Genomic DNA, 13,803 nt, shown 5'->3' on the forward strand with positions numbered 1-13,803 from the left:
TATTTGAAAGAATTGAAAAAGCGTGATTTTGGTGTTGAAAAAGATTGACGAGGGCAAAAAAAAAGCCGACTAATAGTTCAACCTTTTAAAAAAAAAGTGTAGAAAAAGTTATAAAATACAAATGGTAAGCCCCGTTACGACATTTTGACCTTAATTAGCATTTGGTGATGGCTTGTCTTAATGGTCCATTCAGTGATTTGCTCATCCGGACGATTATATAAAAATCATCAAGATTCAAGATTTTTAGTACAGCTGTCATTTACAGATAAACACTCAAGTTATAGGTTAGGCCTAGGAAGTGGTCATTTTGTTATAAAAATAGATATGACAATACAGATTCTTTATAAATTTATTTCAGTTTAATACAACAATTTTACTGATCTATTATAGGGAACACTTGTTTTAGCCTGACCCTTTTAAGATTTATCCGATAGGATTAGGATATATCTATCATTAAACTTACTATCAATCATACTACAAAGTTTATCTACGTTGTTGGCATTTATAGTTATACATATATACGTCCGATGATGTTGAAAGCTGTTGAATCGTCCTTTTAAACATTGTCGATCAAATTTTCACCAAAAGACTCATTTCCCTTTATTTATTTCTTGAATACTTAACCGTTCCCCCTGGGGAGTTGGAAAATGAGGTTCTAAATGAAGTCCCAATCGAAGTCATTTAAACCATGTCAGACAAGGGATAAAAATCAATGTTTACCACCTTTACACAGAGATATTTTGCAACAGATTGATAATGGTTTTTATTCATTTCATTTTTTTATTTCCATGATAATCTATTGACTTTTTCATGAAAATAATAAAAAGTTTTGGCCAGTGATAAGGGCGGGTGACGGGACATTTTCAATCACCTTTCATTACTCTCATCATGGAAATAATAGAATTTTGTATATATAGCCTAACTATAATTGCAGTGTTTGTTTCCAAAACTGATTATAGTATATCGAATGGCTAGTGTAAAAACGTGGTTAATTAATTCCTGTTGACAAGTTCGAACAACATGAAATATTTATAACAATGATTTGAGTAGGAGAGCCGGGAAGGAAAGCCGTCTATTTCTTTTTACAATCATCCAAAGCAGATGGTATGGCATAGTAAAATGCAACGTGCTAAATAAATTGGCGAATTCAGTAGGCGGATTAAATTTAAAAAAATATATTAAAAATAACACTGACAAATACATATACCTATCCATTTCATTGGTGAAAATAATGTTATAAAAGTTGCAAAGTTAAAATTATACAAGAAAAAGTAACAGAAAGCAGCTGTTCAAAGTTGATTTAACCAGTTTTGGAAAGAATGAACCCAAAGTGTCAACATGTCTTGTTGTCATGTTTAATTGTAACACTTTGGGTTGGTAAACTGTTCATTCTTTCTTATTAAATATATTCAGTTTCCTCTTGTAGCCAGCAATCCATCCCCATTGTGTTTATTTGTTCTTGTGGGGGATGCGTATCCCCATTTCCTACTTTACAGTTTTGGAAACAAAATGTCAAGTTCAACTGTTTCTTCCGTTGAGTCAAGTAGGCTACATGGTCGGGATACGTCGCAAGCACAAGACACGGGCAAACGACCCGTAATAGACTCGTAATTCCCCATGCAGTTATAGTGATGAGAACATACCAGTTTATGCAGACACGCAGCCGAGGGGCCCGGGGACTCAAGCAATCGATTATACGTCCGGGTCCGTTCTTTGCGTGCAGCGTGCTCGGTCGTGGTGCCATTGATTCAACCCCTGTCTCACCCGGCGCTTTCGGCAGCACTGAAATACCTACGGTGCAACTAGTGGGTGCCGAATGTATCTCTGAGCAAAAATAGTATAATATCTCCAAGCTGCTGCTCGCGTTTGTTTCGCTGTGCGCATTTGTCTTGGAGAAATTAGTTAATCATTTTTACATAACTTAAAGTACAGAGGGAATTTAACATAATAATAGATATAAAAAATTAATTAATTGCTAATTAAATAAATGAAATATATAAATAAAATTGCAATAATAGGCCCTAAATTAAACAAACATATCTGGATACGTCGGAAGCACAAAGACACGACACAATACACCGTGTATTATACACGGGCAAACGGCCCGTAAGAGACTCGTAATTCCCCATGCGGTTATAGTGATGACTGATGAGATCATACCAGTTTATGCAAACACGCAGCCGAGGGGCCCGGGGACTCAAGCAATCGATCGTACGTCCGGGTCCGTTCTGTCAGTCACCTTTGCGTGCTCACTCCCGGTGCCGTTGATTCAACCCCTGTCTCACCGGCGCTTTCGGCAGCACTGAAATACCCGCGGTGCAAAACGAGGGTGCCGAATATACCCCAAAAATCCCGGAGCAAAAATAGTATAATATCTCCAAGCCGCTGCTCGAGCGCTCGCGTTTGTTTCTCTGTGCGCATTTGTCTTGGAGAAATTAGTTAATTATTTTTACATAGCTTTAAGTGCAGCAGAAAAAATTTAACATAATAATAAATACATACTGTAATCACTGTAACTGAAGATTTCTACATTTACAGCTATTATAATCATAAATATCAAGGCCTAAATTTCAGAAATATAAATTAATTATTGTCTTGTTTCCCTCTGTTTTTGAATTTTTTTATGATATGCCTGTTATGCGCTATCATGCTTGTGAGTTTTTAAAAGTAATATTAATTTACTTAAGTGCTCTGAAGCTGGAAATAATCTGAAATCCAAACTATTCTTCTTCTGTTATAACCTTCCTTCAACTTGGTATCGATGATTAGAATCTGATTATACTAGATTCCATTGATAAATAATAGCATACTAGTCAATGATTAATACAAAAGAATTCAATATCCCAGCCATTCGGCTATTGTTCCTATTGTAAATGTGACATTGTGCTAATCACCTTATCAAGTTGACAATACCAAAATATTGCCAAGATATCCCATCCCTTTCCTACGCAGAGCTATTTCAAGCTATTATCTTTTATAATAATTTTTATTATTATGTAAACCTATCGTCAATATACCATCAATAATTCCTCACGCAATGTTGAAATATACTAAATGTTAGATAAACCACTAAGTAAATAATAATAAAAATTAATTAATTGCTAATCAAATAAACGAAATAAATAAATAAAATTGCAATAATAAATAAACAAGCATAATAATAGTAAAACATGACATAATAAATACATAATGCATAAAAAATACATAAATAAGTGCAAGAAAGAGGAAAATAAGACTGTGCAGTTTGGATATAATACTAGTATCACTAAAATAATTGACAATAAAACCATAGGAAATAAAACCATAGTAGATCTAATCATGACATCCTAAATATTATAGAAAACATGGAGCAAGCAAACCTTTCAACATGATGTAAAATGAAATGCACGATCAGCAAGTCATCCATCGGCGATGAATGCATCAAGTGCACGGTGAATATAAAGCTCGAGTTCTCAGGAAGGTCGACTTGTCCGTGGTCGAGCTGTCACGGAGGTTCAGTTGTCAGAAGTCGAGTAGTCCGGAGGTCGAGTCGTCTGACATTCCTTCTATCTTAATCCCAGCATCATTTGTTATATCATAGTTACTTCGATGATTGTTCTATTTATTTGTTTGTTAAGCTTTTGCCTTTTCAGCACATTTTTTGTCACGTAAATTCCAGCAGTAAGCCATTCATAGCATGCTAAATTTGTATTGAAGCACCATTTTTACGCACTGTTATAATGGCTGTTAGCAAACTGTTAGTAAACTGATGTGTAAGTTGAGAAGGAGCGAATAATCTAAAGTATACAACAACTCAATATTGAACTACCCCGTGTTATAGAATACATCCACATTCAATTTACCCAATATACAATGGAATAATTTCTTTCTTATAAAATGTTGACTTTCTTATTGTTGTTTTTCTCTCCATCTCCCTCTATTTTAGACGTGTGTTTTCTTCCCGTTGGTTTAGAAAGTGTAGGCGTTCCAGATGATGGGATGTCGGCATCAAGTGTTTATGACGAGAGACACGGTGCTGTCTTCGGTAGACTAAGGAATGTCTCTTTTTGGCGCCCACTTGAAAACAACAATCTACAATGGTTACAGGTTAAACGTCTTCTTATGGTTTTTCTCATTTTCTTTCTTAACGCAATCTCACTTTGCCAAACTTTCTTATACACCCACACACAACCCGCACTCCCAACACACCCCAACAACACGCCAAGTAATCGCCTCCTATTATATGTACTTCTGAAGACCATTGTATTACGTCCGATGACCATTGTTTACAAGATTTGTTTTGGTGTGTTGTGTCCTCGGACGTATAGTAATATGTACATATCTAGCAAACACATACATGTTTTTAAGGTTATTTACTGTTTTTGCGTAACGAAAACCAACGAAAAAGGAAAGTTTTATGTGTGCCATCAAAAGAGAAACTTTTTATATCAATTTGAAATCTAACCTAAAATTAGCCTAAAATATTTTTCACCACATTGTTAAAAGGTTTTAAAAGCAAGTATTCAACAATGTTTTTGAATGTTATTAAAACGTTTTATACCCTTTATATAACCCGAAATGTAAACGTTTTCTGTAAAACATATTGTATTTGCTGGGTGTTCGCCCCTACCGAAATCGACCCACCACCACACACATCCCTCAGCTTACACTACGATACATATGTTGCCGTTCACCCCACCCACTTATAAATGTCCACATCACACCCCAACGTCAAAATAATGTAATATTTTCTTCTGATATTTGAGCGAAATTTGACACAACCTGTTTAAATGCCAGCCTATAAAAAAGACATGTTTAAAACCCCATCAAAGTTGACATCATTTATCTTGATTTCAGGTTTGCTTTGGCAATCATGTTATCGTAAGCGCAGTTGCAATTCAAGGAACCAGCAAGACTAAGGATGATATGAGTGAAGCATGGCTGACACAATTTGGTGTGTCACATACGACAGATGGAGCGACGTGGAAAGATCATGACACAAATTACATAGTAAGGTTTTTGTTAATACTACGAGATCCTAAAATAATTTCAGCATGGTTGCCAAATTTGCAAGATTGGGTAACTGTGGTAATTTGCCTAAATCTACGATTTAAGGTCATGGTGCTAAAGGTCAATTCAAATTTGGCCTCTTGGAGAGTAGCGAATGACAAATTACTTTTTAAAAGCTTACATAGCAGCCATTATTGGATTCCTGAACTTTAGCACTTTGAAATAAATTATACGCACCCCGAAATCCCTTAAAAGAGGTAATGCAGATCGTTCAATACCAAGGGGTTTAAAAGGTAGTACTTCAAGATCTTGATTACATGACCTTTAACATCTGACGACCTTGACCTTAAAAGTACATGTACATGTAAGTGATATTTATTTATGCTGTATAATTTTATATTATAGTGTATCTAACCATGTTATTTGCTATTGTACAACGCTGTGGTAATATTTTGATATAGCGCTCAATAAATGATGTGATATTTATAAAACCGACAAAAACAAACCATCAGGAAGAGATTTTCTACACACAAAATCTTTTCTAGGGCAAGTGATGCAACAGTTAAATTTCCGTTCGGCATCCAGGTTTCATCTTGGATGTATGCAATTACCAGCGTCTCAAACTTGAGATGTTGGCAAAAAAATTCTTCTAGGCCTAATGGAAATACGCATTAACACAAAAGGTCTAATATGTAAGAGTAATTCATGGACTATAAGCGCCGGATTTAAGCATATGGCAAAGATAAGGACACGGGCAAAGAGAAACGAAGACAAAAACACAAATGCAGCTTTTGGTTACAAGAACCGGTAGGGGTGAAATAACATAGTAAGTGTATTTTAATGTAATTTAATTGAATTTTTAATTTTCGATGGACATTATGAAACAAAACGTAATATGTATTCTGTTTTATTCTGTAGTCAGATGGAGAGCAGCATTGTATAGTACCTGTAATATTCCCGCGTCCATTTCAAGCCACATGCCTAAGAATTCATCCTTTAAAATGGGAATATTACATTGCACTACGAATTGAAGTCTATGGATGTGTCGATAATGGTTGGTATGAGTATGTTGCTCAGAACGAATTCATAGTAGTGGTACACTCATGTTAGTTCCGTTGTCTTTACTTTAGTACTCGGGGATGACGCATAATTTGAGAAAAACTGCGTCAAACCTATGCGCAATTTTAAACTTCCGTAAATAGCAAAAAGAAAAAAGAAAAAAACACAAGAAACAGTTAATGCGGACAATTCTATACCGTCTGACTTATTCATGATAAATCATGAAGTGATTTTATCCTTTTGTATGATGAAACCTAACTTTTGATCTAACCCTAGACTGAAGCGAAATAGAGTTTATTTTAAAGCTGTAAACCTGGATTCTTCTACTTAGGTTTCATTAATTTTCTAAACTGATTCGCATCCGAGTGTTAATTAAGGTATTTTTGAGACAACTGCTGTAGTAGAACAGTAGCGCTCCTGGTGCCCCAATTTTGGGCTGAAAAGATGGTTTATGGATAGTGTTTAGATAGGGTCTAGATCTCGAACTATAAAGACGTGCATAGTGATGACTCATAACTGAACACTTATTCGCCAAGGGGCGAGAAAATGATTCTTGACTAATGATGTATCTCGATTGATGCTGCTGTTGGAAACTTATGGGTCAAAGAATTAGTCAGTTACATAGGTTCTAGAATACGTTCCCAGATCATGCAATTATTACCATAACCGTATCGTTGTTCGTTGTTAGATTGTGAGTACCCTGTTGGCATAACGAGTAAGGACTTCCAATCGTCATCGGACTTGAATACTTTGCACTCAAAGAATGTGTCAGGAATTCAGACCTGGCAAGTTTCTGGGACAGGATGGATACCATTACCAGATGATAATCAACCATGGCTTCAGGTACTTTGTTTATTTATGTGTTTGTGTTCAATCGTCAATCTTTCGTATACAAGGTCGCCACTTAACAGGATATAATATTCGAATAAATTCGCACAGTATCGCTGATTTTAACGCAAATAGAATAGAATAGATAAAAGGTAAATGCCTGTGAACGGTAAAAAGCTGACAATATTAATTCTCAATTTACCAATATAGGTAACACTGCTGCGTTCGTATACTATCAAGAAGGTTGTAACACAAGGATGCGCCAATGTTGACTCCTGGGTGACGTCATTTACTATGACGTTTTCACAGAAACAGAATGAACTAACAGCATACAAAGACTCTGGTGGAGATATTAAGGTATTACGTAACACTTTTGTTAAGGAAACAATGATGTGTGACATGCACAAATTACATTACACACACCTAAACTCTTAGAAAAACTTCTAAAATGCTTTGAAGAACCATTTTGGTCCTAATATTGAACCCTCACGAAAAAAGGTTTGTTAAACTCTAAGTTCCGTATGCACAAAAGAGTTAGACCCGGTCTAAAGTTAGACCTTCCTTGAGTAGCTATCAAATTCTAAATATTTAAATGCAAAGCTAAAAAATAATGTCCTTTCTCCTGAGCCTAATTTCCATTTACACCAGGTCTAACTTTAGATTCGGTCTAACTCTTTTGTGCATACGGACCTAAGAACCTTAAGGTTCTTCAAAGAGTTTTGTTAAACTTTATGAACCTTTAGGTTCTTCAAAGGGTTCGTTTAGGACCTTTTTTGGTTCGTTACAGAACCGTTGAGAGTTGAGGGGTCCATATAGAGGACAGGTTTTAGAACCCTTTTTGCTTGAGAGTGCACCACCACCATGGACGAAAGAGAAAACAGACCGCGTACATTCAGTCAAAGTCTCAGCATCACCCGATACTGCGGGCCGACTGCTCCATGAAATGTGACAGGCGAAACTCCTGCGTACTTACTGTGTATTTTTTATAGTTTATCGCGTAATCGAGAATGTACGCAAGCTCTATCGCGTATACGCGAAGGCACACAACGCTGGCATGGCATGATCGAACAGTCGCCCCTCATAGCATACAATGCACGGGGACTTTGATTGAACGCGGTGTGTTATCTTTTTTGTCCATGACCACCACCACTACCACGTCCCGTGTACTCGCATCCCCATCCACACACACACACACACACATATGCCGAATAAGTTTTTGATATAATACATATATATTCAAGGTTTTCACAGCAAATATGGATAGGAGTAGTCCTGTGTGGAATTCCTTCAATCCTGCCTTTGATGCTGATTTGGTGCGAGTTTACCCAATGACGTGGTATGGTAATGCCTGTCTTAGATGGGAGCTCTTAGGATGCCTAGCGGGCGGTAAGCTTTTTATTAAAAAAATAATTGATACTAACGCATTATTTAAGCTCCTAAATCTAAACAAAGCCCCCCTTATAACCGGTGCCGTAGCTCATGTGAAACATCTTAGTACATTATGAAACGTATTACATAATGACGTGTAGAATCATATAACATCCCAGGGTATTTCTGTTTCAACTCCATAGGCAGTATCGGCCTCTAAGAACTATTTTGACTGGTTGCCATGCTTATCTTGAATGGGGTTAAGCTTAAAATGCTTGACTAGTTAATCAGATGATCAGTTATCATTAATTAATCATGTACTTTGTGGCCTACTGGGAGGCATGCATTGTGTAAGAAAGCAAAGATCCTATTTTAGGATCTCTGAAGAAAGCTACTAGTGCCTATGGCTTGTTGTGAGGCAACAATCCTGAAATGATAAATCGGAGTTGAACATCTAATTTCAGAACCCGAACAATCTAACTTAACCCTGTAACCGCGAAATTACTAATTCATGCTGCTCGGCCATCGAAAATGAACATTGAACATTTTGAAACTAATTATAAGAACGAGTGTTTTAAACACGATATTTAGTCAATGTTCAAGATTAACCTTTCGAATGTCGAGAGAAGAGAAGTTTGGGGTCATATAAACCAGTAAAGCAGACTGTATATTTACGCAGAAACATTCTGAGGTGTATCTAATAATATGTATTTTATATGTTATTAACAGAATACCCCTCGTGTGGTGTAAGCAACCCAACGTGTGAATCGGAACGTGTTTGTACATTACCGAAAGCCCGTATATCCAGCATGAATTACCCGAACCCATATTACCGAAATAGCAACTGCTTTTGGACTATCATCGTCGAGCAAGGAAAGTTTATTACTCTGAGATTTATTTCATTTGATATCCCGTCTGATGACGTCAATTGCGACAAGTCTGGATTGACAATTTTCGAGGACGAAGAAAGACATGTTGAAGAAGCTAGGTACTGCAACGATATGTCACCAAATGGACCGATAAACAGCAACTACAATTATCTGTATTTGAATCTCTACGTGGGGAATGACCGAAATCTTGGAAGTGGATTTCTTGCAGAATATGAAGCGAGGAGCTTTGACTTAACCAACAAATCACTAAGTGGTAATTAAACTTCAAATTTATAAATTCAATTCGGGGGCAAAGGTTCGATTCATGGTCATACGGTGCTATCCTCTTGAAGGCCATCACTTCAATTGCCTCTCCCCACCCAGGTGTAAAAGGAGCATTGGCATTTGGCGGGAATGTAAACAGACTTGTGTCCTTTACATCACAAAGTATTCCGATCTTGCCCCGTTTCTTCAAATGAAACGAACGATACTTTACATCATCCGTGATTGGTGAAGCAGTGTCTGACGCATCTGTAAGCATATATTTTATGTACAGCCATTTGCTTGAATAATGCCTTCGATTCAATTTAAAATATCAAGTATCATGAAATGTAAGCATTTGTTACTAAAAGCTAAATTGAATGCCGTCTCTTTTCTAAGAAACCTATTGCAGTATTGGATGGACGTACCACGCCGGGAATTGCTACCGATATGAAGATGTATTATCTCCGATTCGTTGGACAACGGCAGAAAGAGATTGTGAAACATACGGCGCCCATCTTGTTAGTATCAGAGACAAAACAGACATGGATTTTGTCCAATCTCTTCTAATTGAAAATGATGCATGGAAAAATTCGACATTCATATACATAGGTAATACATTTAATGATTGGAATACGAGTGTCTGTAATGTTACGAGTGAAATATTAGTGTCTGTATGAATCGCTGAGGATGTTTACATGTACAATGTATACGTTTACATTTATTTCACTCACCGTACATGTAGTCTACGACCGTAAAGCAGGTGCACGATTGGGGTACGTTTGTGGGGTCTTTGTATCTTTGTTACTAGTGAATTTTGATCAGGTATTGACTTTTTAAATTCTTTGATTTGTTCGGGTTTTTACATCCCTGAATAACCCAAGAAAGCTTCTATTGAAGCTAATTTGAACACCGCGAAGGGTTGGGAACACGCTACTCGTTTCGAAACTGGCCTCGAGATATACTGGAATGGCTACCTGTACACGGGACCGACGGCTTAGTGTCTCCTCCGAAGGACGGAGTACTCTCATGATTCATAAACCCAATTTTAAATGAACCATGGGGAGAGCGGAAGTCACACTCTCCTTCTAAAAGACCGAGTACTTTCATGATTCATAAACCTAGTTCTAATTTCTAAAGTCACGCTCTCCCTCTTTTATATTTTGTCTTTCGTGTTTCTTTAATTACTGTAAGCTTCATTGTATTATCATGTATGAGGTGTAGGTGGGTAAGCTGGGTGGGGAACATGTATGGGGTGTGTGTGTGGGAGTACGTGATTACTTGTGTGCTTATACACTTTTTTGATAAAATTATTTTTAATATAATTATCACAATTTCCATCATTAGGTTTATCAAAAACTGAAGGAAATGCAGGGCTTACGTGGATGGATGGACGTGCTGCAACTTACACAGATTGGGCCGTAGACAGAAGGTAAGGCAATGGACGACAATGGTGCGATTTGGTTACTAGTTGGTATTAAAGACTACGTCGCTTTTATGGATCATGTTTGATCATGATTAGGATATAAAAAGAATAAAAAGGCTGAATAACGCATTTCTAAATCATTCCTTATTCATTCATTCCTTCAAATTAAAATTCAGTCTTTTTCTCAGAATTATAATTTCTTTCTTGGAAATAAGGTATGCTACAAATATAATTTCAATATCGACTAATTTTACAGTTGCTTCCCTACTATTTGCTTAAGCTTTGCCCAAAAAGGGCTTCCTCGTTTGTGCCAGAGCTTGTCACAATCACCCTAGTTTCTGATTAATTTATCATAGATATTGGAATGATCGTCAACCTGATGGTGGAAGTCTTGAAGCATGTACAATGATTGATTTAACCAAGCTTCATTCCACAAATAACTGGCATGATATACCATGTGCTTCTAGAGTGGCAAGCAAGTTTGTATGCATGGTACCATCTAGTAAGTTTGAGTTTAAAGAAATAAAGCAATGTGCAAAAATGGGCTGCTAAGTTGAGTAATATAGATAAATTGAACATGTCAGGCTCTTGTAATATTGAGCGTTTTTGTGATATAGTGTAGATATTACTATCATTTGATACTGAACAAAGTAGGCATACCAACAACCAGGAGATGATGAGAGATCTAGCAATGTTAGCACAATTATCAAAATCTATGAATATCCGAATCCTGTAAATATTGCAAATTTGCTTGTTAATGGATTGACTCAACCTGTTTTCTTGCAGGGTTATATGCGACAAAGACGATAGAGGATGTCGATACAGGTACGCAGCGGTAAGATTAAAATAGTACAGGGTATACATTAATAAAAATGAAACGAAAACAAAACCAGTCAGAATATTCAGATTCGCACATATGCGCACATTTTAAATAAGATGCTCTAAAAAGGCTTATGAAAACATGACGAGCACGCTTAGTATGCAAATGTTCCTCTTCGCTGCCCTTGTAAAACATATATAAACCATTTCAGGTTTGCAATTTGGGATCCCAAACATTTGGCATGTGCGGGGGGGGGGGGCTTGGCAGGCTCATATTATTGCAAAGCCTCTAAGAAATTGCGGTGGGGCTGAGGATTATAAACTATATAGTTTAATTAGTCACTCAGATGAATATCGCATAATCAGAACCGATGGAAAGAAGTGAGGTTAAGTTTTGTGTTTCTCATATATTTATTCTAGATCCGTCCATTGTATGTCCACGTAATATGTTTACGTGCTTATCGGGAGAATGTATACATTCTATATTCGAGTGTGATGATGAAGTAAACTGTTTTGATTCAAGCGATGAGAATAATTGCCTACCAGGTAAGCTAAGTATCTGAACAAAAACTATATACAAAAATAATCCCCCTGTAAAACCAGCTGACATCGGTTTCTTCCCATGACCATGGTCGTCTATGTGTATATTGTCAATTATGAAATGAATAATAACCACGTCTTTTAATGATCTTAATCCTAATTCTTAGAATCAACTTCTTCATTCTCCGCTCCTGACTTGACATCTGGATGTCGTAGGGGTCGCTTCAGATGCAGGAATAGTGGTGAATGTCTAGCGGTATCATATCTATGTGATTTTCGGAGAGACTGCAAAGACGGATCAGACGAAGACATGTGCGGTAAAGAGTTTTTCTTACATACTTATCATAGATAAAGTTTTGCTGTTTTATATTCTGCCCCTCATGAACTAATAATGATATTATAATATAGCTTATTTGAATTTGTTCCTTTTGGTAATAATTCCACGTAGATGAATATACACCAGGCGCAAAAATATCGTCAGTTGTTTTGGATTATTCTGAAATATAAATTTTGGACTTTTTTTTCTCATTTGACACCCTGTTCGTGAATATCAAACAACAATTGACCAAGATATACGTCTCCAAATCGCCAAGCCCCAAAATCAAAAGCTGCAATTTCAACGATTTTCAATAGGAACGCATCGTTATATTGCACACAAGCACCACGGGTCAATTAAGCACACAATGTAACAGGCACATATTGAATCGTATTGCAACTTTTGATTTTGGGGGTTGAAGGTATGGAGGCGCATATGTTGGCCAATTCTTACTCGATATTCACGAACAGGTTGTCAAATGAAAAAGTAAAGTCCAACAAACTGTATATTTCAAAATAATCCAACATTATCAGGTTGTTGAACAGCAAGGATGACTATAACTAACGGGTTTCTTTTTGTGGCTGGTGTATTGTACGTACAAATTACACTAACATGCGATTTACATCGAAGTTTCTTCTTACTATATATTTCAAACTAACAAATAAGTAATACGTCAGTTTTCTCTTGAAATTATTTTAAAAGATGGAAATGAAAATCATGGATTTTACTGTAGAATCCAATGGCGGGCCTCATCAGCCCTTCCTCTATTTTCATCTTTGATGTACGGTCCCACCCCGGGTAAGGTGCTGGGGAAACATTTTATCACTAGATGAGAGCAAAGGATGGATTTACGATTAGCCTATGTCTTTTGGGGCTAAAGACGCGCATTTTTGCGACGGATTGAAAACCCAAGGCGGCCCTTCGTAGTTAAGTTAAATGCTATAGTTCGCCTGATAAAGGCTACTAGTGATCCTTTTACTGCTGTAGACATTCAATTCGGAAACAACAACCGAAAAAACGATAATAATTACGATGATGATGATGTCAATTGATGATGAAGATAATGATGCTGCTGCTGCTAATGATGATGATACGGCTGATGATAAATAATGAATGATGGTGATAATTTGTATCACATACAGTGTATCCACAATGCAATGATGATGAATTTTCATGCCAAAATGGCCAGTGTATCGCCAGCAATAAAAAGTGTGATATCAAAGTAGATTGCCTGGATTTGTCTGATGAGAGATTGCAGTAAGTATTATGAAATATATCTTGTAATTTTGTTTCCACGAGACTAATCTAAATATACCCAACTATCTAGT

The 13,803-nt window shown here is 36.7% G+C and overlaps 1 protein-coding gene across 1 annotated transcript in view; it reads left to right on the forward strand.

Moving 5' to 3' along the window:
- Positions 1-13,736, forward strand: part of LOC140164305 (uncharacterized) — a 36,039-nt gene extending 22,303 nt beyond the window's left edge. Inside the window, exons 10-23 of the mRNA XM_072187577.1 lie at positions 3,926-4,086; positions 4,837-4,989; positions 5,908-6,043; positions 6,737-6,891; positions 7,087-7,233; positions 8,118-8,262; positions 8,974-9,387; positions 9,774-9,986; positions 10,722-10,806; positions 11,157-11,302; positions 11,587-11,625; positions 12,040-12,165; positions 12,327-12,476; positions 13,618-13,736. Coding sequence (XP_072043678.1) covers positions 3,926-4,086; positions 4,837-4,989; positions 5,908-6,043; positions 6,737-6,891; positions 7,087-7,233; positions 8,118-8,262; positions 8,974-9,387; positions 9,774-9,986; positions 10,722-10,806; positions 11,157-11,302; positions 11,587-11,625; positions 12,040-12,165; positions 12,327-12,476; positions 13,618-13,736 — 2,189 coding nt within the window. The remainder of the gene's footprint in view (positions 1-3,925; positions 4,087-4,836; positions 4,990-5,907; positions 6,044-6,736; positions 6,892-7,086; positions 7,234-8,117; positions 8,263-8,973; positions 9,388-9,773; positions 9,987-10,721; positions 10,807-11,156; positions 11,303-11,586; positions 11,626-12,039; positions 12,166-12,326; positions 12,477-13,617) is intronic.
- The last annotated feature ends 67 nt before the right edge of the window (positions 13,737-13,803 follow it).

Source organism: Amphiura filiformis, chromosome 11 (genome assembly GCF_039555335.1).
Source record: "Amphiura filiformis chromosome 11, Afil_fr2py, whole genome shotgun sequence".
Lineage (NCBI taxonomy): Eukaryota > Metazoa > Echinodermata > Ophiuroidea > Amphilepidida > Amphiuridae > Amphiura > Amphiura filiformis.